Source organism: Nansenia antarctica, assembly GCF_963989245.1.
Source record: "Nansenia antarctica genome assembly, chromosome: 6".
In the NCBI taxonomy this organism is placed as follows: Eukaryota; Metazoa; Chordata; class Actinopteri; order Argentiniformes; family Microstomatidae; genus Nansenia; species Nansenia antarctica.
The window spans coordinates 29,283,506-29,306,644 of NC_137676.1; the positions used below are offsets into that span (position 1 = coordinate 29,283,506).

The window sequence follows — 23,139 nt, forward strand, 5'->3', positions numbered from 1 at the left end:
CCACAGCCCACCTCAAGTCCCTGTGATGGTAGTGGACCAACCACTCTGTCCTTGCAAAACGAATGCAGTGGACATTCTCTGACATCTTCAGACAAGACAAGTTTGTGGTGATGCTTGGTGGGCTCCACATTGAAATGGCTTTGTGGAGCACCATTAGAGATCTTCTACATGGGTCTGGATGGTCTGAAGCCCTGAAAGAAGCTGGGCTTGTGAAGTCAGAAGCAGCAGCAACATCATTTCTGAAAGCATCCAATGCAATGAGAACAAGATACGGCCATCAAGTTACTGTTGTGGTACTGAACAGCCTTCTGAAGCGAGCCTACGAGGACAGTGGAACCGAGAAGGCCCTTGAGGATTGGACTGAGGGAGTTGCCCAAGAGAGACACCTGAATATAAAGTGCACTTGTACGAGTAGGCCTACCTGCTCTCAGTGCAAGTGCATGCATACAGTTGAAATGCACACGTCTGCGCAAGTGCAAGTGTGAGAAGTAGCAAGACAAGAGCAATTTACAAGACTGACATGTAGGCTGTATGGGATAAGTCAAACAAGTACATTTCAAAGGAGTTACTACTGATCATATTTTGGCACAATTAAAAGATAAATAAAATGTAATGTGATTGTGGTTCACTATATTAGGCCTAAATATGCACAAAAACTTGTTTTAGCTTATCAGTTCAATGATCAACAGTCTATTTTTGTGAATATCAGACAAAATAATGTTTCTATAAGCTATGTGCTTGTATTATCAGATAGTACTCTTGATGCTGAATCCATACATATCTCACTGGTTCAGATCGGACAATCCAATCAAAAGTTATAGCAATTTTGCTAAAAACAGCGCCCCCTAGAGGCCTTATTTCTTATTTGTGGGTGGGCCACTCGAATCTATAGACCCTTATCTTCAACTTAGAAGTGAAAAACAAACTTTAGCACAAATTTGAAATGAAAACAACTATTTACCCATAGATTGCCACCCACTATAAAGAGGATCATTGCTTGAATTGGGATTTCTTTTTTATTCAGGCAGTGTTTTCTCTCTCTGGTCGTAGGCTCCAGAGCACAGGGATCAAGTCCTTGTCCGTTTGCCCAGTCCCAGCCCCTCCGCTGGGAAAGAGCTGTCTAACCCTGGCCCCTCTGCTTGGGAAGAAGTCCAGTGTTGTGAGAGGGACTGGCCCAGGCCCGGCCAGTGGGATCCAGATCAGATTAGTCCCAGCCACGGTAGACAGGCCTCAAGCCAAGGCCACACCCAAAACTAGCTGCCACAACGTCATAGGTAGATGCTCACTTACCATGTGCAGACAAAAGACTCATAAATACTAATTCACTTTTCAACCTTGTTTCCATTTGGAGCCCCAACTCAACGACATAATGAACAGTCCCTAGATGTAGTACCTTCCGTCATTTCCCCCCAATATTTTCTTTGAATCACAGATATGCAAAAGGCTCTGACCAGGCTTTGAGTCACTTGCAGATCGAAGAGACCAAGTATTATGCTAGCTACAGGAAGTTTGCCATTAAAGTGGTTTAACTAGAATACGCTACTTTGCAGGATCCTGGGTATCTCTAGTTGCCTACTCCGACTATCTCTCTCTCTCTCTCTCAATTTGAACTTGTGCTTTTTTTGTCATGAATAAGCAAGAACAACAAAATACAACAACAATAAGAATCAGCGGAATCAACAATAAGGCCATAATTTGTAACTAATGTGAAGCTATAAACAGTCAATACACTGTCACTTCTTATGATATGGAAAGAGGCCAAATACTTAGCTGCCAATGTGGCATACTCAGTTTTTCCCCCCAGTAAATACAAGAGAGGTTTTCTAGCTTTTCAAGTCTGTCAGAGTCTGTCAAAGTCTTTAAAAGTCTGGCAAAATATGTTGGAATCGGGGGAAGTTAAATGTTCTATTTTTTTTTTACAAAATAAGAGAAAGTGTTTTTCTGTTTCTACTCCTCTCTGAATATCTCTCTCTCTCCCCCCCTCTCTCTCTCTCTCTCCCCCCATCTTTCTCTCCCCCCCTCTCTCCCCCTCCCCTCTCTCTCTCTCTCTCTCTCTCTCCCCCGCCCTCCCTCTCTCTCCCCCCCTCTCTCTCCCCCTCTCTCTCTCTCTCTCTCTCCCCCCCTTCTCTCTCTCTCTCTCTCTCTCTCTCTCTCTCTCTCTCTCTCAGATGCCATAACCCCCCAGGCAGCCCCTTTCCTTCACCGTGTTATATCATTGAGGTCCAACACTCCATCTGACGCCTTCATCATCCACGTTAAGGAGGTGCTGGGGGGGTGAGCTGACGTCTACTGTCATCTATTTTACCATCCTGTTTCCATTGATGTTTACTCAGTATTTCATAACAATGACATCAGGAACAAAGTGCACTTAAACTTCAATATTCAACGTAATGTTTTCCGTCGGCCCTCACCAGGATAACATCAGTGCTGATGACCTACCTTGTTAGATTACTGCAAGTAGCAGTGAGGTGTAATGTTGTATTGAGACTCCTCATCCCATCATCACATGAATGAATGAATGAATGAATGAATGAATGAATGAATGGTCTTTATTGTCATTGCTATAGTACAGGTACCAAACAACGAAATTTGGGAGGGGTGGCTCCCCTGGTGCTAGGAAAGAAAGAAAAACTAAAAAAACAAGAAGGGAAAGGAGCTGGTTTATATAAATAAAGGCTATGTACACTATCCACTATACTATACTGTACAGATAAAACGACTAGGGTTGTCATATTGCACATAGTGTTATTGCACATTCATTTAAAACATACATGTTCTCTTAATGTTATGTTAAACAGCGACCCTTTCTTGCAACGTCTCTATTACAAATGTACTAGAGTATATGGAATAAGTATGGAATAACTCAATGTAAAGGATTGCTGTCTATAGTTTGTAGTTGAATGTGTGTGAACGTGTGTGAACGTAGGTACAGTACCTACTTCTAGGCCCTCAGTACCTACTTCTAGGCCCTCAGTACCTACTTCTAGAGTGAAGACAGATTTCTGTCTCCCCTAGTGGACGCTTCGGCACGGTGCACAGGTGCACAGAAAAATCATCTGGACTACGACTGGCCGCAAAGATCATCAAGACGCGAAACGCCAAAGAAAAGGTTTGCGTGTGTGTGTGTGCGTGTCTGGAAATGGCGTTTATTTCCACATGGTACAATGACATCCATTCACGTACATACATACAATATACTACGCAGTGGCGGCTGGTGCTAAACATTTTGGGTGGGGCACAGCAGTGTTTCCTCCAGGATTTTTCACATTAGTGGCGGGGGGGTCCTCTTTCGCTCGCACAGCACGTGTGATTTTTTTTCCGCGTGCACGATTTTTTTTCCGCGTGCTCGCGCACGTTTACCCGTACCTCCGCCGTTCTGTTCGTGGTGATTTTAGAGGCAATAGATTTTTTTTTTTATATTATTACTAACACCAGAAGACAAGACATATAAACTGTGGTGAGCTACATTGCTTGTGTAACATTAGCTAGTAGCTATCCATTTTTCACTCATACACGGCCGGAAAAGTGAACAGAAATACAACGCTGACTTATGGTGGTGCTATCTTGCGGCTGTCTTCACAAAGAGCTCCAGGATGCTTTCTCTTGAGGTGCTCGTTCATTGCAGATGTACTCCTGTGATAGGCCATTTCATTTCTGCACAGTTTACAGACCACCACATTGTTTTCTTTTTTTGTAAAAGCCGGAAATTGCAAAACGTCACGTTTGACGTCAGACTTAACAACCGGATATTCAGGACGCACATTTTTGCGCCCCGGCCTAGAAATAGGAGACAGCCAATTGGAGCGCTGCTACAGCTCACGTGTAAGCGAAAAGTATTCGGCCTGCCATAGACTTGCATTGACCGGCGCCCCGACGCCTCCCCCTATGTATTTTAACAGTGAATTTTACACACACACAGATAAAATGTTTATTGTATTGGAGGATTTTTAATGAATGCTGATAGGCGCCGACAGAATATCAGCCGCATTTTGTGAATAAACAATGTTTATTTAAACATTTTTTTTTTACAAATCGCAACTAGGAAGTGAAGGTGGGGAACTAGGAAGTGAAGGTGGGGGCGGCGCCCCAGCGCCCTCTATCGGCCAGCCGCCACTGATACTATGTCCATTTGTGTTGTGTGTGTTCCAGGCACGTGCCGTGAGCTTTTAGATTGGGTAAGCATAAAATATAGAAATACACATAATTACACATACACGCTATCAGTGAATGCAGTTTCAAGGAAATGCAATTTTGATGCCCTAGAACCCGCTAATAAACTGTAGTGTCACTTTGTGATCAGATTACCAAAAACAAAAAAAACAGTTGCCAGTTTCGACTATATCAGGGGTGCTCATTGTTCTTTTTTATTTTTTTTTTATTTTTTTTATTTTATCCCTTTTTCACCCAATTTGGTAGCCAATTGAACCCAACCTAGCATCCAATTATCCCCTGCCTATTGCGAAGGATCCGCCGCACGACCCCGTGGCCGGCAGTCCCAGAAGAGGCCGCCAGGCAGACTAGCTGACTGGCTCCTCGAGCCCAGCACCTGTTATTCCGGCACCCCGGGGGCGCTGTTGCGCGACGGATCCTTGTCCGGAAATACTCCTATACTGCCCTCGGGAGCGGCCGCCCAATATGCCGCTCCCTGTGTGTGCCCCAGCCATATCCGGATCTGGCGAGCTGGGATACGATCCCAGTCCCCGGTGGGCAGCTTGCACTAGTGGCCAGAGCTTAGACCGCTACACCACCGTGGGGCCGTTCAATCTCAACAAACAAACCCTCCCTCTCTATCTCTCTCAAACACTTTTGGTCCAGAACCACTGGCACGGAGAGCGACATTAGGCCTATCTCAGCGATTGATTAACCAGCTCTCTGATTGATTGATTAAGCAGCTCTCTCTCCAAACACAACGGCACATGACTATTCAAAGGTAAAAGCAGAGGAAGTCTTAAATAAGAAGCCATAGCCAGCAGCACAGTAGTACCCAAACCATATAGCTAAACAAGCACAGATCGCCACCAGCCTCGCCAATCATATAAACCAGCAAAGAAGCCATGACGTAAATTTAAAAATGATATCTTACCTTTACTTGAAAACGAGGTCCATGCGCCTCTCCTTGCGAAGGAACACCTCTGTCACTTTAGTGTAGAAGTCACTCGCCTGTTGCAGTTTGGAAAGTCTCTCTTTTTCAATTGAGATCAGGGCCAGTGATGACACTGACAGTAATGTCCATATTCACAAAATTAAAAAAGCAAGTTATCCTTATTGATTAGATCGTTTGAGCTAGGTAGCATAAACTATTCTGCCGGGCGAGAGAAAGTAGTGTGAAATGTTATGTGAACTTGAAAATGATAGCCAATCAGTAGCTCTTATCGGAATGAAATACCTACTTATTGGCTGTAAGCATGCTTACCATGGCCACATTAAACAGCGGGCTGAGGCATCGGAAAAAAATAAAAAAGACATTTTCACGCATTCGAATGTACGCAAGGGAAAGCAGAGAGAGGAGTGCTTATATGCAACGCAATGCAGAGTAGGAAGTGCTTACTCCTGCAGGTGGCGCTAAAAATGCAACGTCAAAATGAATGACTCCTGCTGCCCTGGGACCTAAAATACGACTCTTTTAATGAAAACAAACAAACGGTTTACATGCACTTTTATTTTAATATTTTCTTTCCTTTCCTTTTTTCGTTGGGTAAGCACTGCTTACCTCTGCTTATATGGACGGCACGTCCCTGGTGTGTTCATATTCCCTGCAGTGCACTGTGTCTGACAGGAAATGGCCGTTACCGAGGTGCAGGTGATGAACCAGCTGAGTCACGCTAACATCCTCCAGCTCTACGACGCCTTTGAGACAAACAACCAAGTGGTGTTGATCCTGGAATAGTAAATGACTACAGTTTCTACTTTCTCCAACCTTACTCTGGGTTCTTTGATGTAAATTCTTTACTGTAAACCAGGGGTGACTTTTTTTTAACCAAGATCTACTTTTCAAGTAGCCAGTCTGCCCAGATCTAACAGTCTAGTTTCAACATCGCAAACGTACACGCACGTACTACAAACACACACACACACACACACACAAACTCACAGTTCCCAGCCTGCATAGTAAACTCACAACACACTTTCTCTCTCTCTGTCACACAGCCACACAGGAGAAGACCATCACAAACCCTCCCTCTTTACAGTGTAAACCCTAATAAAGTCTTAAAATGCGTCAGTGTTGAACTCCCTGGTCTGTGTGTAGGTGAAGCGGTGTTGACAGAGCTGTTTTGTGTGTGTGTGTGTGTGTGTGTGTGTGTGTGTCTGTGTTTGTGTCAGTGTTGAGGGTGGGGAGCTGTTTGATAGGATCGTGGACGAGAGCGCACCGCTCACGGAGGTGGACGCCATGCTGTTCCTCAGGCAGGTGTGTGAGGGGGTTCACTACCTGCACCAGATGTACATCCTGCACCTGGACCTGAAGGTGAGGCTGCTGGCCATCTGGGTTACCTAGCAACACATACCAGGCACACACACACTAACACACACACACTAACACACACACTAACACACACACTAACACACACACACTAACACACACACACACTAACACACACACAAATACCAGGCACACACACACACACACACACACTAACACACACACACACACACACACACACTAACACACACAAATACCAGACACACACACACACTAACACACACACACTAACACACACAAATACCAGGCACACACACACACACACACTAACACACACACAAACACACACACACACACAAATACCAGGCACACACACACTAACACACTAACACACACACTAACACACACACTAACACACACACTAACACACACACACACACACACACACACACACACTAACACACACTAACACACACACACACACACACACACACACACACACTAACACACTAACACACACAAATACCAGGCACACACACACACACACACACACACACAAATACCAGGCGCACACACACACACACACACACACACACACTAACACACACAAATACCAGGCACTCACACACACACACACACACACACACACACACACACACACTAACACATAGAATACCAGGAACACACACACTAACACACACAAATGCCAGGTACACTTCAATCATCACAAAGCAAAATCTATAACTGCCAAACGGCCAAAATGTGTTAAGTTTTCAACCAAAACACAAAAATGTGCACACACACAACACACACACACAGTTTCATTGAAGACAGTGGTACACAATTGCAAATCCCCTTGCCCTCAGTCTTGTTGGGTCAGTATTTGAAAACCCAGAGTGCAGCTTTAGAACTTTGCTGTCATAGTTGTTCAAATGAGTTGATGCTCTGTTCACAGCCCGAGAATATCCTTTGTGTGAATCGCAACGGACATCAGGTGAAGATTATTGACTTTGGATTGGCCAGAAGGTAATGCGTGTGCGTGTGCATGTGTGTGTGTGTAAGACCTGGGTGGGATTTTTAACCGAATCTCTATTTTTGATGTACAAAGGTACAGACAGGCCCAATCCCAATACACCCCATTGCCCCTACAATTCAGCCCTACCCCTCCGTTTTAGAGGGGTAAAGCCCAATTTATACTTCTGCGTAAAACCTACGGCGTAGCCTACGCCGTAGGTTGACACGCACCTCTCCAAAAGTGTAACTACGCGGCAGTGCCTACGCAGACTGTAAGCACTGTGATTGGTAGCACATGATTCCGACATGATTCCGACTCTCTCTTAGGCCAAAATGCGGAAGCCATGACAGAAATGTCATTTACTTTTTCTGTAATTACTTATTAATAAAGATTTGAAAGATTATGATAACCATCGTATTATCTTAGTTTAATGTCATTTCAATGCATCATAGAACTTCGATAAACTGCGATAAAAAAATCGCTATTATGCCGCTATGAGTACACCGTTCCAACGGAGCGCCCCATGGAAGCGTCAAGCACAGCCTTCCCATAAGGAGCGCGATTCACATTTACGAGATGTACAATCCTGTTTATTTAGAAATAAATGATTACCTGTGGCGTTTGACAGCGGATGATGATAAGACATATTTAATGTAAAGAACTGTGATTGGTCCGCTGGGTAGCGTCACATTCCGACTCTCGTAAATGCGGAAGCCATGACAGAAATGTCATTTACTTTTTCTGTAATTACTTAATAAAGATTTGAAAAATTATGATAAACATCGTATCATCTTAGTTTAATGTCATTTCAATGCATTATATACATTTTCTTTACAACAAGCATTAAAAAAAATCGATATTATGCCGCTATGAGTACACGGTACACCGACCAACGCGACGCAGACCGACCAACACAGAAGTATAAATTGGGAGAGCCCTTGCGTAGGCTACGGCGTAGTCGCGCGTAAATTCGACGCAGAAGTATAAATTGGGCTTAAGGCGAACTGGTAGTGCTACTGAGGTTTTCAGAGGCACACTCAAAATGGAATGTTATGAGAAATATCCTAGAATGCCTTGTGAAAAGGTTGATCATTGAATTAATAATAACTGATAACAATAACAATAACTGATAATGCAGCCTAAGGCCCAGTCCCATCACACCCTGTGTCCTTACAATGTAGCCCTACCCCTCCGTTTAGCACGTTCACGCATAGGGGTAGGGTGTCCTGATTCTTGTTGGGATAAAGGAGTAGGGCGAAGTGGTAGGGCTACATAGCCCTCCAGTTTTTTTCACACACTCCAAACTGAGTGTTATGAGAAATCTCCCAGAATGCCCTACAAATCATCGGCAAGATAGTGGCGAACGCACAAGCAACAAAAGAAAACCACAAATAGAATTATTTCCTTCGTTAATAAAGATATATAAATGGTGATAACCATCAGATTATCTTAGTATGCTGATAGCTACCTAGCTAATGTTACATCATTGTTTTAAGGCTGATTTGTGAATGACAGTCCCGTATTTTGACACATTTCCCCCCTTTGATGGCATATGACGCCCAAAATGTCAGTCCAGCAGCAAAGTTGTTACATTTGTTACCGCTCCTCTAATATCAGTGCAGACTGGCAGGGTAGGAGCAGGGTTGCTAGCCTACAGAGCACCGCTATTCTGTCATGAACTGGCCTGATAATGAAGCATTGTTCTTTTTTATTTGATGACTTGTTTGATTGATTGATAGCATGAAATGTATAAGTTGGGAATGAATCACAAGCGTCCATGCTTTTCTATGATACCACTGATGACGTATCAGGGTCTTGAAGGGTCAGAATCAGAATCAGAAGACTTTATTGCCATGACATGTAAACATGTTAGGAATTTGGTTTGGGACAGTAGAGCACGGTTTACAGCAGGACAGGTGCAAGACAGGACAAGACAGTGCAAACCAACATCATAGTGCAAGAGTCATAATTAATATAAATATAAAGTGCAGAGATCAAGTGTTCAAGTGTTCATATCCAGACAGTCCAAAGCTCTCTGGGTGGGGGTGGAGGGAGGGTAGATAGATAGGGGTCAGGTCAGGGGGGGGGGCCAGCAGCATTTAGGAGCCGGATGGCTGTGGGGAAAAAGCTGTGTGCATGTCGGGCCTTCACAGTTTTTAGGGACCGCACCCTCCTGCCTGAGGGGAGCGGGCCGAAGAGACCGTGTCCTGGGTGTGCGGGGTCAGCCATGATCTTCCTGGCCCTCCCCAAAGCCCTACTTTTAAACAGGGCCTCAAGGGGGGGCAAAGGGCAGCCATGGTCGTCCCATTTCATAGGGGAAGATTTCAACCACTACCCCTTGTAACTCTGTTCCGAGGGGCATGCGAAAAAGAGGGGTAGGGGTGAAAATAAGAAATGGGATTGGGCCACACTTTTGTCATGAATTAGCTTGGTGTTGAATCTTACCGGCACTAGTAACAACACCGAAATATGCCCTTTATGAAATACTAAACCCAGGTCTGAGTGTAAAAAAAAAAAAGCAAAGATAACACATCTGTATATCCTGGTTGCTTATTTATTGGCTGTGCTGTCGGTTTTCCCTCAAAGAACACCTTATTGATCGATGCCCTTCCTCTCTGCCCACCAGATACAGACCACGGGACAAGCAGAGGGTCAACTTTGGAACACCTGAGTTTCTGGCCCCAGAGGTGGTGAACTATGACTTTGTGTCCTTCCCAACGGACATGTGGACCCTGGGGGTGGTCACCTATATGCTGTGAGTCAGCCTAGAGGGGGTGGTCACCTATATGCTGTGAGTCAGCCTAGAGGGGGTGGTCACCTATATGCTGTGAGTCAGCCTAGAGGGGGTGGTCACCTATATGCTGTGAGTCAGCCTAGAGGGGGTGGTCACCTATATGCTGTGAGTCAGCCTAGAGGGGGTGGTCACCTATATGCTGTGAGTCAGCCTAGAAGGACCAGACACAGTTTCTGATTCCCTGTGAAGTGACTCTACAAACTTTAAGACAAGGGTATTCATTTCATTCAGAAATTGCATGAACTATCATCACTGCACTCAGATGAATGTGGTTGTCTAACTTGCTGAAGATATCGTATCATATCATTTGAGCTAATTCTACGGGTGCCAACAAAGGAGGTGAATACTTATGCAACCAGGCATTTTTTTTTTTTTTTTTTATGTTATACTGTATTTATACAACTTTGAAAGTGTCCAGCAAGCTGTAGATCTGTGGGGAAAATCTGAATTGAATGTATATACGTAAATGTAAGGCTAATAGTGCTGGGGAGGGGGAATACTTTGCAAGGGATTGTATAAGAAAGATGGTAGTTGCTCCACTCTGCCCATAGTGGGCTAGTTCAAATCATTGCCATAGTTTCTAGCTATCAAAGCCTTTCAGGGCCACAGTGTCCAGGGAATGGGAGCTTGGGGTGTTTGTGGATAGGGCCCAGGACGAGCCTGATCTACATGTTCCCTTCACTTTCATATCAGTTCTAAATGCTGTGGCCCACCATGCTGGTGTGTGGAGGCCAGTGTCTTGTCCAACACTGTGTACTGGGTACTGGGCTGTATGTGGATGTTGTTTCCTCTGCCCCATCGGCAGGCTGAGTGGCCTCTCCCCCTTCCTGGGCGATGATGACAGCCAGACCCTCAACAACGTCCTGGCTGTCAACTGGTACTTCGAGGAGGAGGCGTTTGAGCACATCTCAGCTGAGGCCAGGGACTTCATATCCAACCTGCTGATCCGGGAGAAGGGGTGAGGGAGAAGGGGTGAGGGTCGCTAGCCTGGCTTAGAAGCAATCAATGTCTCAGGTTTGGTTGACGGTGGAGAGGGGGGGGGGAGTCAGAGTCTTTTGCCTTTGTCCATTATCTAGGGCAGGGGTCGGCAATTAGGTTTGGCCTCGGGCCCAAACAAATTTGAGCCACTAGATAGCGGGCCCGAACATAATCAAAGGCTAATTTAAGTAATTGATTGTTAAAAAATGTGACACGTTCTAATGCTTTGACTTTTCTTTCGAAAAATGTACACATCGCTAGTCAACTAACACAGCTTGTTTTGTGAGCCTGCTAACAATGTAAAGTAGTCTTAAAGTTAACTAGGTAGCAGTCCAATCCATTACGTTGCAGTATTAGGCTTGACTAGCGAGTTTGTGTTGTGATTCTCAACAACGTTGAAACGTAGTTTCACCCTTTTCCATATTTTTGAATAATAAATATGTGGACTGACGATGTATCGCAGCCTAACTTATTCTAATAATTATTTAACATATTTTTATTCTGAATGATTCCCCCCTCCTCCCAGACATGGTCACATTATTTATTATTGGATTGGTTGTTTGCGTGTCGGGTGAAGTTAGCTAAACATTTAACCTGCTAGCTAGCAAGAGAAACATAATGTCACTCTCCAAAGGTCTAAAGAGGAAAGTTGCCGTTGTGAGACTCACATCTTCAGTGCTCACAATGTTCCCTTTCTATACATGCGAGTCGTCCTTTTCGTCAATGAATGCGATAAAGACGCACGAGAGGAATCGATTGATGCATAAAAATACAAATAAACTGCCTGCGGATTAAAGTGACGTCAATATCACCAGATATCAAGCAAATAGTGACCGATGGGAGATGCCACTTTTCACATTAAGTGAGTACCAAGCCTGTCGTTATTGTATTTAATAACCTAATTGTATTTTGTATATTTTGAATGAATGGCTTATGGCTCATTGTACTTATTATCCCTAATAGCGCGTTTGCTCTGTCGTTTCAGGAGCATAGGCCTACCACCACTTTGCGCCGATTTTGTTGTCAATGTTTTTCAGAAAATTAAACAGAATTTGCTTTGTTACTGTTCATATGTGTGTTGCAGTCACATACGTAAACATTACGTTTGAATGATTTAATGAGCTGATGTTATTTTTTTCAAACCACACACCGCATGTTGGCTATTTCAGCACCACGCCTTGTCCACCTACTTATGATTCACTCTGAGGGGTTCAGGGTCAGTGCGCTTCGGTGCACCCCGCTGCCTGATTGTCTGTCCCTGTGTCATTCACTCTCAACATGAATAAAAGTACAATAAGCATTATTCAGGTGGAGGTAGATTCTCTATTCGGACATTATAGGCGCGGTGTGGGACTGTCGGTCCGATATTGTAAAAAAATAAAATAAAAGTGGATTCTCAAAATAATCTGCTGGGCCAAATATTATTGGTGACGGGCCAGCAATGGCCCACGGGCCGCCTATTGCCGACCCCTGATCTAGGGGTATTCCAAAAGCGGGTCCTCAGCCAAAACAGTTGGATAGGAAGGGGGGGTAATGCCACAGTGAAGGGGGGTAATCCCACAGTGCAGTGGCGTAATTCCATCAACGTTGCTAAAGGGAAATCCTGGCTTATTTTGATCAATTTTGCGAGATTTATTAAAAAATCCTGCCTTATTTTGATAAGTCTCATCAGACTTATCAAAAATAAGCTTGGATTTTCCTTTAGCAATGTTGATGGAATGCCCCCCAGGTCACACAGGAAGGTAATCACACATATCCCCTCACCACTCCTTGCCGTCTGCCACAAACTTTAAACAAATGTTCATGATAATAATTTGAAAACCCTTCTTAACTTTTGGATCTATGCATTAACTAAAACAAAATGCATGAAAAACAACATAGAATGACAAAATGCACAGCATAATAAAGAAACAATTAGCGGCTAGATAGATGACCATTTAGGGCTAGGCGGTGGGCCGAAGCTGTCTATCTGCTTTAGTTTTTGAAATGATCGATCTGCAACTGCAGACTAGTTGATTTTTTCATATAAGCTAAATGTTTTTTTTGGAACATGGTTCCGTTTGTTGGCAGCCTATTTTCGAATGACGTTTTATGAAAACTAAACTTACGATTCATAAGTTAATAAGGAGAATGCTTGGGGCTACTATGCCGCTAACCAATCAAAACCTGTTAAAGCGTCACCTGACTTGACGTCTGCCAATGATATTCCTACAAAATACGGAACTATGAAGTAAACAACGGAAAGACGAGAAGACTGAGTTGTTTCGGATAACTTTACTGTCAAGTAATGTTTCAGGTAAGATTTGCATGTCATACTAATTCATATCACATATTAATGAACAAGTCCATGTCATGTTGTGTCAATACAAACATGTTCTATATGCTATTTTACTGAAAAACCCGACCTAACGTCACCCGCGATTGTGAAGCTAATTAATTAACAAGCTAGTTACCAATGATGTCAACTATGTCTATTCTCAATTATTTCAGTAATAATTGTGCCAAATTGGGACCAGTAACATTAACTTGTGTGTGAGTACGTTATATGTGTGTGCAAGCATGTTTTTGATATTGTCAATCGTCTCACTTTTACGAGGTGAGCTGGTAAGACAAAACCCAAGACTAAGTGTATCTTCACTTGCCTTGCCTATAATTGACGAGACTAGACAAAGATTCAAGTGTTTAGAGAACATTTATAACGTGTTATGTGTTTTCGCAGTGCAAACACAGACACATGTCTGTACATGGTAGGTTGTTAGATTTGCATGTGCATCTCCCTTTCACACATTTTGTTTTTTTGCAGGAGCAGTATACAAGCTCTAAAACTGGGGCTGGGGGAAGTGACATCCAGTCAATCCCAAAGAAATCTCCCTCTGTCTTCCAGCCATGGCTCATTGGCGGAGGGATGTCTGGCTGGCTCTTAAGGGACCTCCTGTATATGGCTGCCTGGTAGTTTGCCCGCTGACTATGTTTGTGCAAGGCATCCTTATTTAGTGGTAGACTTCGGTCATTGCACTTCCCACTCTTAAACATTGACAACTATCTAAATTTACATCCCTACAGCCTTTGTGGTCGTAGAGGTCGCATGTAAATGCCTCAATTTCCTCATACAGCTCTGTTGGCAGTTGAAAAGCTGTTCCCAACTTTTGGAAAGTAGCACAATGCTCTTTGTTGTACAGGAGTGTTTTTACGGCCTTCACTTTTCCATTGCCGTGCAGTGCACTCACTGTATCACAGCCGGTGAAACAGTGAAATCCAATGAGCGCATCAGAGACTTCATCACCAAGATGGCTGTGTATTCTCTGTACGTGTATGGTGTTTGTTTGTCCCTTTCCCTTTTGTGGAAGTACAGGTTTGCTCCTATTTCCTTACAGAAAGCGATAGCCAGTACAAACACATCTGTGTCAGGACTGCTGATCACAACATGTGAGCTATACTGTGAGGCATGTTCACAGTGAAGCAACAGCAAGGTGTCTGCCTCCTCCTGTATTGAGAACAGTGTGAGCAGTGGTAAAACCTCAAGTTCTGTGCCACTGCTGTTGACTCTGATCACATGACACTCAGACCCATGTCCAACAATCAAAGTGATGTCTTGAATTTGGTCTTTCCTGGACTTGGACCATGTCTCAAAAAGAAACTGTTGTAGGTTTTCTTTGTTTTGGCCACAAGTCAAGAACTTGGACCAAAGTCTTCTGGTCAGCTGAATATATTGTTGTCAACTGACATCCTTTTGTTGCTCGTCGACCTCGTTCTGCGTTCTTTATACTCAGTGTTTTGTAGGTGTCAGGGACACTACTTTAGATTTACTCACTTTGGCTGCATTGATCAGGTACATTAGTGCACTGTTGGCAAATCTTCCAAATGTATCTTGGAGTTTCATAGCCTGTACTAGTGCCATTGCATCCCACACCCAGGTTGAGCCATCAGGGATTTCAACTGTGGCTGGTGGATTTACTGATCCTTCTAGAAAGTGCATTAATTTGGCTTTGTCAGTTTTCACAAGAGAGCCTTCTATGTTCGCAATTGCTGCAGGAAAGGGTCCCAGACTATAGACCAGCATTTCCCCTATGTCTATCTTCCTCACTGTTCCCACAACAATAGTAAAAGTAGTAATGCTTCCAACGTTATAGCCTAGTTTATTTAAAACTCTCCTAATCTGTTTACCCAGGTAACCCCAGATGCTCAGCCCTGGACTGCACTGCACATCTTCTGGACCTGACCTGGCAGGGCTGACCCTGACCCATTGATGCCTTGTTCATATCTTGTTCATGTCATATCTTAGCTTGTTTATATCATATTGTTAATAATGTTCATGTCATATCTTAGCTTGTTTATATCATCTTGTTCTTATAAATAATTTATATTGCTATAAAAAACCTGCAGCCTCCTGTACTGATTTTTCCCTTCTCTTGTGGGCTCTTTCAATGTTTCGTATGTTGGCATACTATATACATTAGGGATGCAACCTCAGATAATATGTTCAAGTCAAGACTAAAAACCCATCTTTTTAATATTGCCTTTAAATGACTAAATCATTAAATTAAGATTATAAAAACCCATGCTTTTAATATTGCATTTAAGTTACAAAATAATTAAATTAAGATGATATAATGATTAAAGCACTTTGAGCTGCAACGTTTGCAGGAAAAGCGCTATACAAATAAAGTTATTATTATTATATAGCATTGTCTATGGTAGCCAATATTAGCTGGCACATCTGGAATGTAACTGTCTACTAGGTTATATATTTTTACAGCCCTTTCTGCAATTTGGCTTTCTGCAGTGTGAAGATTCACCCACTGTAGAGAACAATGTACAAATTTGGTCCAACTTGCATCTGAAAATGCTATAATATTGTCCGTTCGGTTTGTTAAATGCATACAACACTCCATAATTCATCACATCTCTTTATTTCCCCGTGGTTGCTAGGGTTAACATCCAGTCAGTTGCTAGGGTACATTTCGGGGTGCTAATGAAGCCATACTCGAATTCTGATTGGTTTATCAACTAGAGCGACCAGCGATGTCCCTGAGCAGACAGACGATTAAAAAATAAGTTTGTGAAAATCTCTGTCATAACTACAGCTGCCAACAAATTGTTGTAGACTTCAGAGAATTACTTAATATTGTATGTAAGAGATTGTGTACTCTGTAGATGGAAAAAGATAAACTTCACGAAAAACGCGTTCGGCCCACCACCTAATTGGCTTAACCATCAAACTACCAACATATTTCACATACATTGTTTACCAACAGACAACCTCATTGATTTCCTAGTTGGGAAAGCCTGAGGAAACCCTTTGCAGAAAGTAGTTACAAAGGTATGGAAACCTGTTCGAAATGACGCCTCTTGACACGTTCAACCACTCAAATACCTTGCTTAGGCAGAGCTCCAAAACTTCCTTCAAATTCAAGCCATCTTCCATTTTCTTCAATTTTGCAATCTAGCATAGGCAACAACTCCTTACCGGAGTCGGAAAAGACAACACATGTACAGTAATACCAAGCAATCATTCTACGGGCGTTTGGGGGAGGGTTCTTGGAATATAACATCCAACAAAACTGCAAGCATATTCTCCTATCTCTCCATCCAGTTCAATCCAAGCCTGATCTCCAAAGGAGGCCTGAGAACAATGTGATTTGAGGTATAGCTACATGAGGCTAACCCACAGCCGTCTAGTCAGACCCCAATACTGAAAGCATCTTTAAAAAGCCACAATCTTTGAAAAATAAAAGGTAATAATTATTCTTCCATAATCATGATTTATTTTCCCCCTCGCCCATGTACACACTTTAATAGTCTAAAGCAGCGGTTCCCAACCTTTTTGGACTGACGGCCCACTTTACAAATCTCTACTAAAGGATGAAACCAATAGGGGCTAATGGGAGCTAAAATCATAGTCATCAGGTCAGGCGACCCCATGTGGAATAGGCACTGTCTCACTGTGTTACTTGCTCTGTCATGTCCTATGGGTTCTTAACATGTACCACAGTAACATGTTCTCTATTAACATGTACCACAGTAACATGTTCTCTGTTAACATGTACCACAGTAGCATGTTCTCTGTTAACATGTACCACAGTAGCATGTTCTCTGTTAACATGTACCACAGTAACATGTTCTCTGTTAACATGTACCACAGTAACATGTTCTCTGTTAACATGTACCACAGTAGCATGTTCTCTGTTAACATGTACCACAGTAGCATGTTCTCTGTTAACATGTACCACAGTAGCATGTTCTCTGTTAACATGTACCACAGTAACATGTTCTCTGTTAACATGTACCACAGTAACATGTTCTCTGTTAACATGTACCCCAGTAGCATGTTCTCTGTTAACATGTACCACAGTAACATGTTCTCTGTTAACATGTACCACAGTAACATGTTCTCTGTTAACATGTACCCCAGTAGCATGTTCTCTGTTAACATGTACCACAGTAACATGTTCTCTGTTAACATGTACCCCAGTAGCATGTTCTCTGTTAACATGTACCACAGTAACATGTACCACAGTAGCATGTACCACAGTAGCATGTTCTCTGTTAACATGTACCACAGTAACATGTTCTCTGTTAACATGTACCACAGTAACATGTTCTCCCTTTTTTTTGTGATCAATTTTTTATTATTATTTCAGGGAATAATACAAGGGAGTGGTAACATATAATTAAACAAAAGAGAAATAGAATGGCAAAAATCCAGTACAAATGCAAAATGCCCATAAACGTTCCACCCTTCCCAATCTCCCTTTGCCCTAACAGTCCCCCACCTCCCCCTTCTCCCACAAATGTCCCTCCCGCCACATATCTCCAACCCACCCGCCCAATCACAGCCCCCACCCCCACCCCCAGGATCCCATTAGATATTAGCCTATAGTAACGTCTTGAGAATGGTAATGGTTTGATCCCAGCATGTAACATTATCAGAGATTGATCCTAGGCATCATCTGATGCCTGTTAGCTATCCAGTGTTCCATGCTGGCCATGTCTGTAAAGTCTAAGATCCATGTTCTCCCTGTTGTCTTGTTTGGCCAGTGGACGACTCAGCGCTGCACAGTGTCTCAATCACCCGTGGCTCAACAACATCTCAGAGAAAGCTAAGCACAGCGCCATTGTGCTCAAGTCCCAGGTCCTGCTGAAGAAATACATGGCCAAGAGACTGTGGAAGGTCAGAGTCCTCAGCCAGACAGCCACACACACATTTGTTTATTTGAATCTCAGCCACAAACACTGAAGAAGGCTTGGACTTGTAGAATACCTTCCTTACTCACTCTGGGTTGTAGAGTACCTTCCTTACTCACTCTGGGTTGTAGAGTACCTTCCTTACTCACTCTGGGTTGTAGAGTACCTTCCTTACTCACTCTGGGTTGTAGAGTACATTTGAACATTGAACATTGTCAAATGTTTTTTTTTCTGGCAGAAAAACTACATTGCAATAGCGGCAGCCAACAGATTCAAGAAGATCAGCAGCACCGGGTGTCTGACCTCTCTGGACGTCTGACCTCTCTGGGTGTCTGACCTCTCTGGGTGTCTGACCTCTCTGGGTGTCTGACCTCTCTGGACGTCTGACCTCTCTGGACGTCTGACCTCTGGACGTCTGACCTCTCTGGACGTCTGACCTCTCTGGACGTCTGACCTCTCTGGGCGTCTGACCTCTCTGGGTGTCTGACCTCTCTGGGTGTCTGACCTCTCTGGACGTCTGACCTCTCTGGACGTCTGACCTCTCTGGACGTCTGACCTCTCTGGACGTCTGACCTCTCTGGGCGTCTGACCTCTCTGGGTGTCTGACCTCTCTGGGTGTCTGACCTCTCTGGACGTCTGACCTCTCTGGACGTCTGAGACTCCCACATCCACAATCTACCAGTGATGAGAACAGATGTTGCCTTTTTGATGCATGTTCAGTTTTTTGTGTTTTTTCCCCCTTAAATGTTATGTTTTTACTTTAGTGAGGTTTATGAGAGAGTGCTATAGAAATAAAATATGTTATTATTATTATTATGATCATTATCATGATTATATAATATTACTATTATTATGATCTACAATAAATTGGCCAATGTGTGTGAATAATTTGGGGATGTGTCACTTGTGTCAAAATCAGCAACAATAAAAAACGTTCATATTTGTACTTGTATGTACTTGTAAAAGAGATCACAATTTGCAATTCCATTCGTTGTATCAGCTGGGATCAACTCAAGAATCATCTAAATGATGATGCTAAATTCCTACTACGCATTAGAAAATAAACCTCCAAGTAGTACAATGCTATGCCCCCACCAACAATGCAGACGATGAAACCAAGGAACACTTCTACAACCAACTGTATCACATACTGCACATTAACGCAAATACCTAATCAGCCAATCATGTGGCAGCAACTCAATGCATTTAGGCATGTAGACATAGTTAAGACGATCTGCTGAATTTCAAACCAAGCATCAGAATGGGAAAAAGGTGATTTAAGTGACTTTGAACGTGTTCATGCCAGACGGGCTGTTTTGAGTATTTCAGAAAGACTGGGATTTTCCCACACAACCATCTCTAGAGGTAACAGAGAATGGTCAGAAAAAGAGAAAATATGGTAATGGTTGTGTAATGGTAGTGGTGGTCTAGTGGATAGTGAGTTGGACTTGTGATCGGAAGGTTGTGAGTTCAAATCCCGCCTGAAACCACACCACTAGTGTGCCCTTGAGTAAGGCACTTAGCCCTCAGTTACTTAAGGGGGAATGTCCCTGTAATTCGTAATTGTAAGTCGCTTTGGATTAAAAGCGTCTGCTAAATGGCATAACTAATTAATTAATGGTATGGGGGATATTTTCTTGGCACAAATATATTCAGCAACTGCATAATATTATAATGTCAATATGGACCATTCCATCTCTGAGGAATCTTTCCAGCACCTTGTTGAATCTATGCCACAATGAATTAAGGCAGTTCTGAAGGCAACAGAGGGGGTTCAACCCAGTACTAGCAAGTTGTGCCTAATGAGGTGGCTGGTGAATGTACGTGGAAACCATATGGAAAGAGACGATGTGAAAAAGTGGTAGAGAGAAGGTATCATTGAGCAATCCATCTAATGGAACTCTCCTGTTTATCTCAATTTCATAGATTTTGAAAAGGCTTTTGACAGTGTGGATCGAGAGATGCTGTGGAAATTGATGGCGCACTACCACCAACATTTATCAGCATCATCAAGAGCACCAAGGGATGCAATGCCAAGTTCTCCATGAAGGATGCATATCAGAGGCCTTTGAGGACCTGACTGTGGTGGGATGCTTGCTCTCGCCCTTCCTCCTCCTCCTCTGCATAGACTGGACTATGAAACAGGTAACCAGCAACAGCCGAACTGGCATACAGTGGAGCCTGACCGAACAGCTAGAAGATCTGGATTTTGCTGATGATTTGGAAATACTAGCAAACACACACACACACACACACCAATAGATGCAGGAAAAATCACACAAACTAGAGATAACAGCTGCTTCATTTGGGCTCAAAATCGCCGCATCAAAAACCAAAGTACAGACCTTCATTAACCACTGCCTCCGACGCCTCCTTGGAATCTACTGGCCCAACACCATCTCAAACATCTACTGGTCCAACACCATCTAAACATCTACTGGCCCAACACCATCTCAAACATCTACTGGCCCAACACCATCTCAAACATCTACTGGTCCAACACCATCTAAACATCTACTAGTCCAACACCATCTCAAACATCTACTGGCCCAACACCATCTCAAACATCTACTGGTCCAACACCATCTAAACATCTACTAGTCCAACACCATCTCAAACATCTACTGGCCCAACACCATCTAAACATCTACTAGTCCAACACCATCTCAAACATCTACTGGCCCAACACCATCTAAACATCTACTGGTCCAACACCATCTAAACATCTACTGGCCCAACACCATCTAAACATCTACTAATCCAACACCATCTCAAACATCTACTGGCCCAACACCGTCTCAAACAGCAACCTGAGGGAACTCACCAAACAAGAAACAATAGAAATCCAAATCAGGAGGAGAAAATGGAACTGGATTGGCCACACACTCAGAAAACAAAACAATTCAAATCAATGGCAAAGCAGGCTTTAACATGGAACCCACAAGGCAGGAGGAAGACCTAGAACCACCTGGAGAAGAACCACAGAACAGGAGATGAAGGCGGAAGGGCTGTCATGGCAACAACTGGATCGGACAGCACAAGACCGGAGAGGAAGGAGGGGTTTCATCGATGACCTTGTCTTCACAGCTTTTTTTCAAAAGGATTTGACTGAATGAATAAAGAACAACTTTGACACCAAAACAATCTTAAATGATAAATGCTAAGCTATTAAATAAAAGGGTTAATTCAAAAACAACGTGACTATCAATGACATGGGGATTAAGTGAAATAGGTAGCTTTATAAAGGTAAAGGCTGCAAGACTGCTCAGGCTACAGTGATGTCACAGGCCCTGTCGGGAGGCTTTTCAGGCACTGAAACCTAGACTTCAGTTGCCCAAAGCACATCTCAATTCTTGCCCTGGTTTTGGTTGAAGGCCATCTCTGCTTGTGTTGCTGGTTCTGGGTAGGGAGTCAGCAAGTATGGCATACAGGGATAGCCTCTGTCCCCAAGCAGAACTCCATTAAACTCCCCTTCAGAATAAAGGTGTTGGTTAAATAGACATGACATTCTTAAGCTTCAAGTACATTAAGTGAACCTTGGATAGTGAAGAATCTTCTTGTCGGTAAAATTATGGAATAGATCAATCTATTGAGGATTCGTGATCTTAAATGCGTTGTGTCATCTCAGGATAGATCAGGTGTGCAGCATACACGATTTGACAAGGAATAGAATGTTCCAACACGGGTCCAATGAGTACTAACAGATTTTATTAAGACAACAGCAGAATAACTTTGTCAGTACAGTACAAGCATTTGAACATCATGAAATACAGACAGGTTTAAATACTTTTCATGTTATCTCAGATGTTACGTTGTGAATGAGCTCACCATCCCTGGTGCCTACCACCCCCCCCCCCCCCGCCCAAGGTCTTAAGATAACAACCCCGAATCTATCTATTTGTGGCGTCACTGCTAACCGTGAAGATCAGGCTGACCTGGAAGAAGCAGAATGTGTGTGTGTGTATGTGAGTGGGTATGCATGTGTCTGAGTGACATGAGAATAGAGTGTACCGTATGTGTGTGTATGTATGTGTGTGTGAGTGACATAAGCATATATGTTTCTAGACAATCCCACCAAGATCTAACAATAGTAATAACATTGTCTTGCCTTGTGCAAACCTCTGTGACAGTGATGATGCTCGAAACATTCTGGAGTCATGGTCAGAGCCAGGCCGTTTTGCTTGGATATTAGATATCAGGCAACTTCCAACCCAGATCATCTGACGACAGAGAGGGTCACCTTCAATGATGTGGCACACTTTGCTTGGCAGAGAATTCATTTAAAATTGCTCAACATGACTAAGAGGTGTTGATGCAGTGGTGTCTTTCAACATGTAAAAATCCAGTTCACTATTATTTGAACATTTGTCTCACATTCCAGAATAATATTAGGGTAGACCTCAGCCAGAGGCTCACCTTCCCACCCGAAATTGCAGCGACCAACCTGCGCCCAGACCTAGTCCTCTGGTCCAAGTCCTGCCGGCGTGTCTTCATCGTAGAACTGACGGTCCCATGGGAGGAGGCCATCGATGAGGCATTCGAACGGAAGAGGCTGCGGTATGCCAACTTAGCAGTCGAAGCAGAGGGGCGGGGCTGGAACGTGAAGGTGTGGCCAGTGGAGGTGGGCTGCAGAGGCTTTGTAGCCAGCTCCACCACAAGGCTCCTGAGGGCAGTAGGGATCAGAGGACAGGCCCAACGGAAGGCAATCAGAGAACTGTCCACTGCAGCAGAACGGAGCAGTCACTGGCT

At 43.5% G+C, this 23,139-nt stretch overlaps 1 protein-coding gene across 1 annotated transcript in view; it reads left to right on the top strand.

The window, feature by feature from the left end:
• The window catches only part of LOC308160421 (myosin light chain kinase 2, skeletal/cardiac muscle-like), a gene marked incomplete at both ends in the record, with an annotated part of 40,027 nt that extends 21,318 nt beyond the window's left edge, over positions 1-18,709 (top strand). The window contains 9 exons of the mRNA XM_080534336.1: positions 2,169-2,274; positions 3,016-3,109; positions 5,777-5,886; positions 6,322-6,463; positions 7,374-7,444; positions 10,060-10,188; positions 11,033-11,185; positions 18,244-18,376; positions 18,629-18,709. Coding sequence (XP_080390462.1) covers positions 2,169-2,274; positions 3,016-3,109; positions 5,777-5,886; positions 6,322-6,463; positions 7,374-7,444; positions 10,060-10,188; positions 11,033-11,185; positions 18,244-18,376; positions 18,629-18,709 — 1,019 coding nt within the window. The remainder of the gene's footprint in view (positions 1-2,168; positions 2,275-3,015; positions 3,110-5,776; positions 5,887-6,321; positions 6,464-7,373; positions 7,445-10,059; positions 10,189-11,032; positions 11,186-18,243; positions 18,377-18,628) is intronic.
• Positions 18,710-23,139: the final 4,430 nt, after the last annotated feature.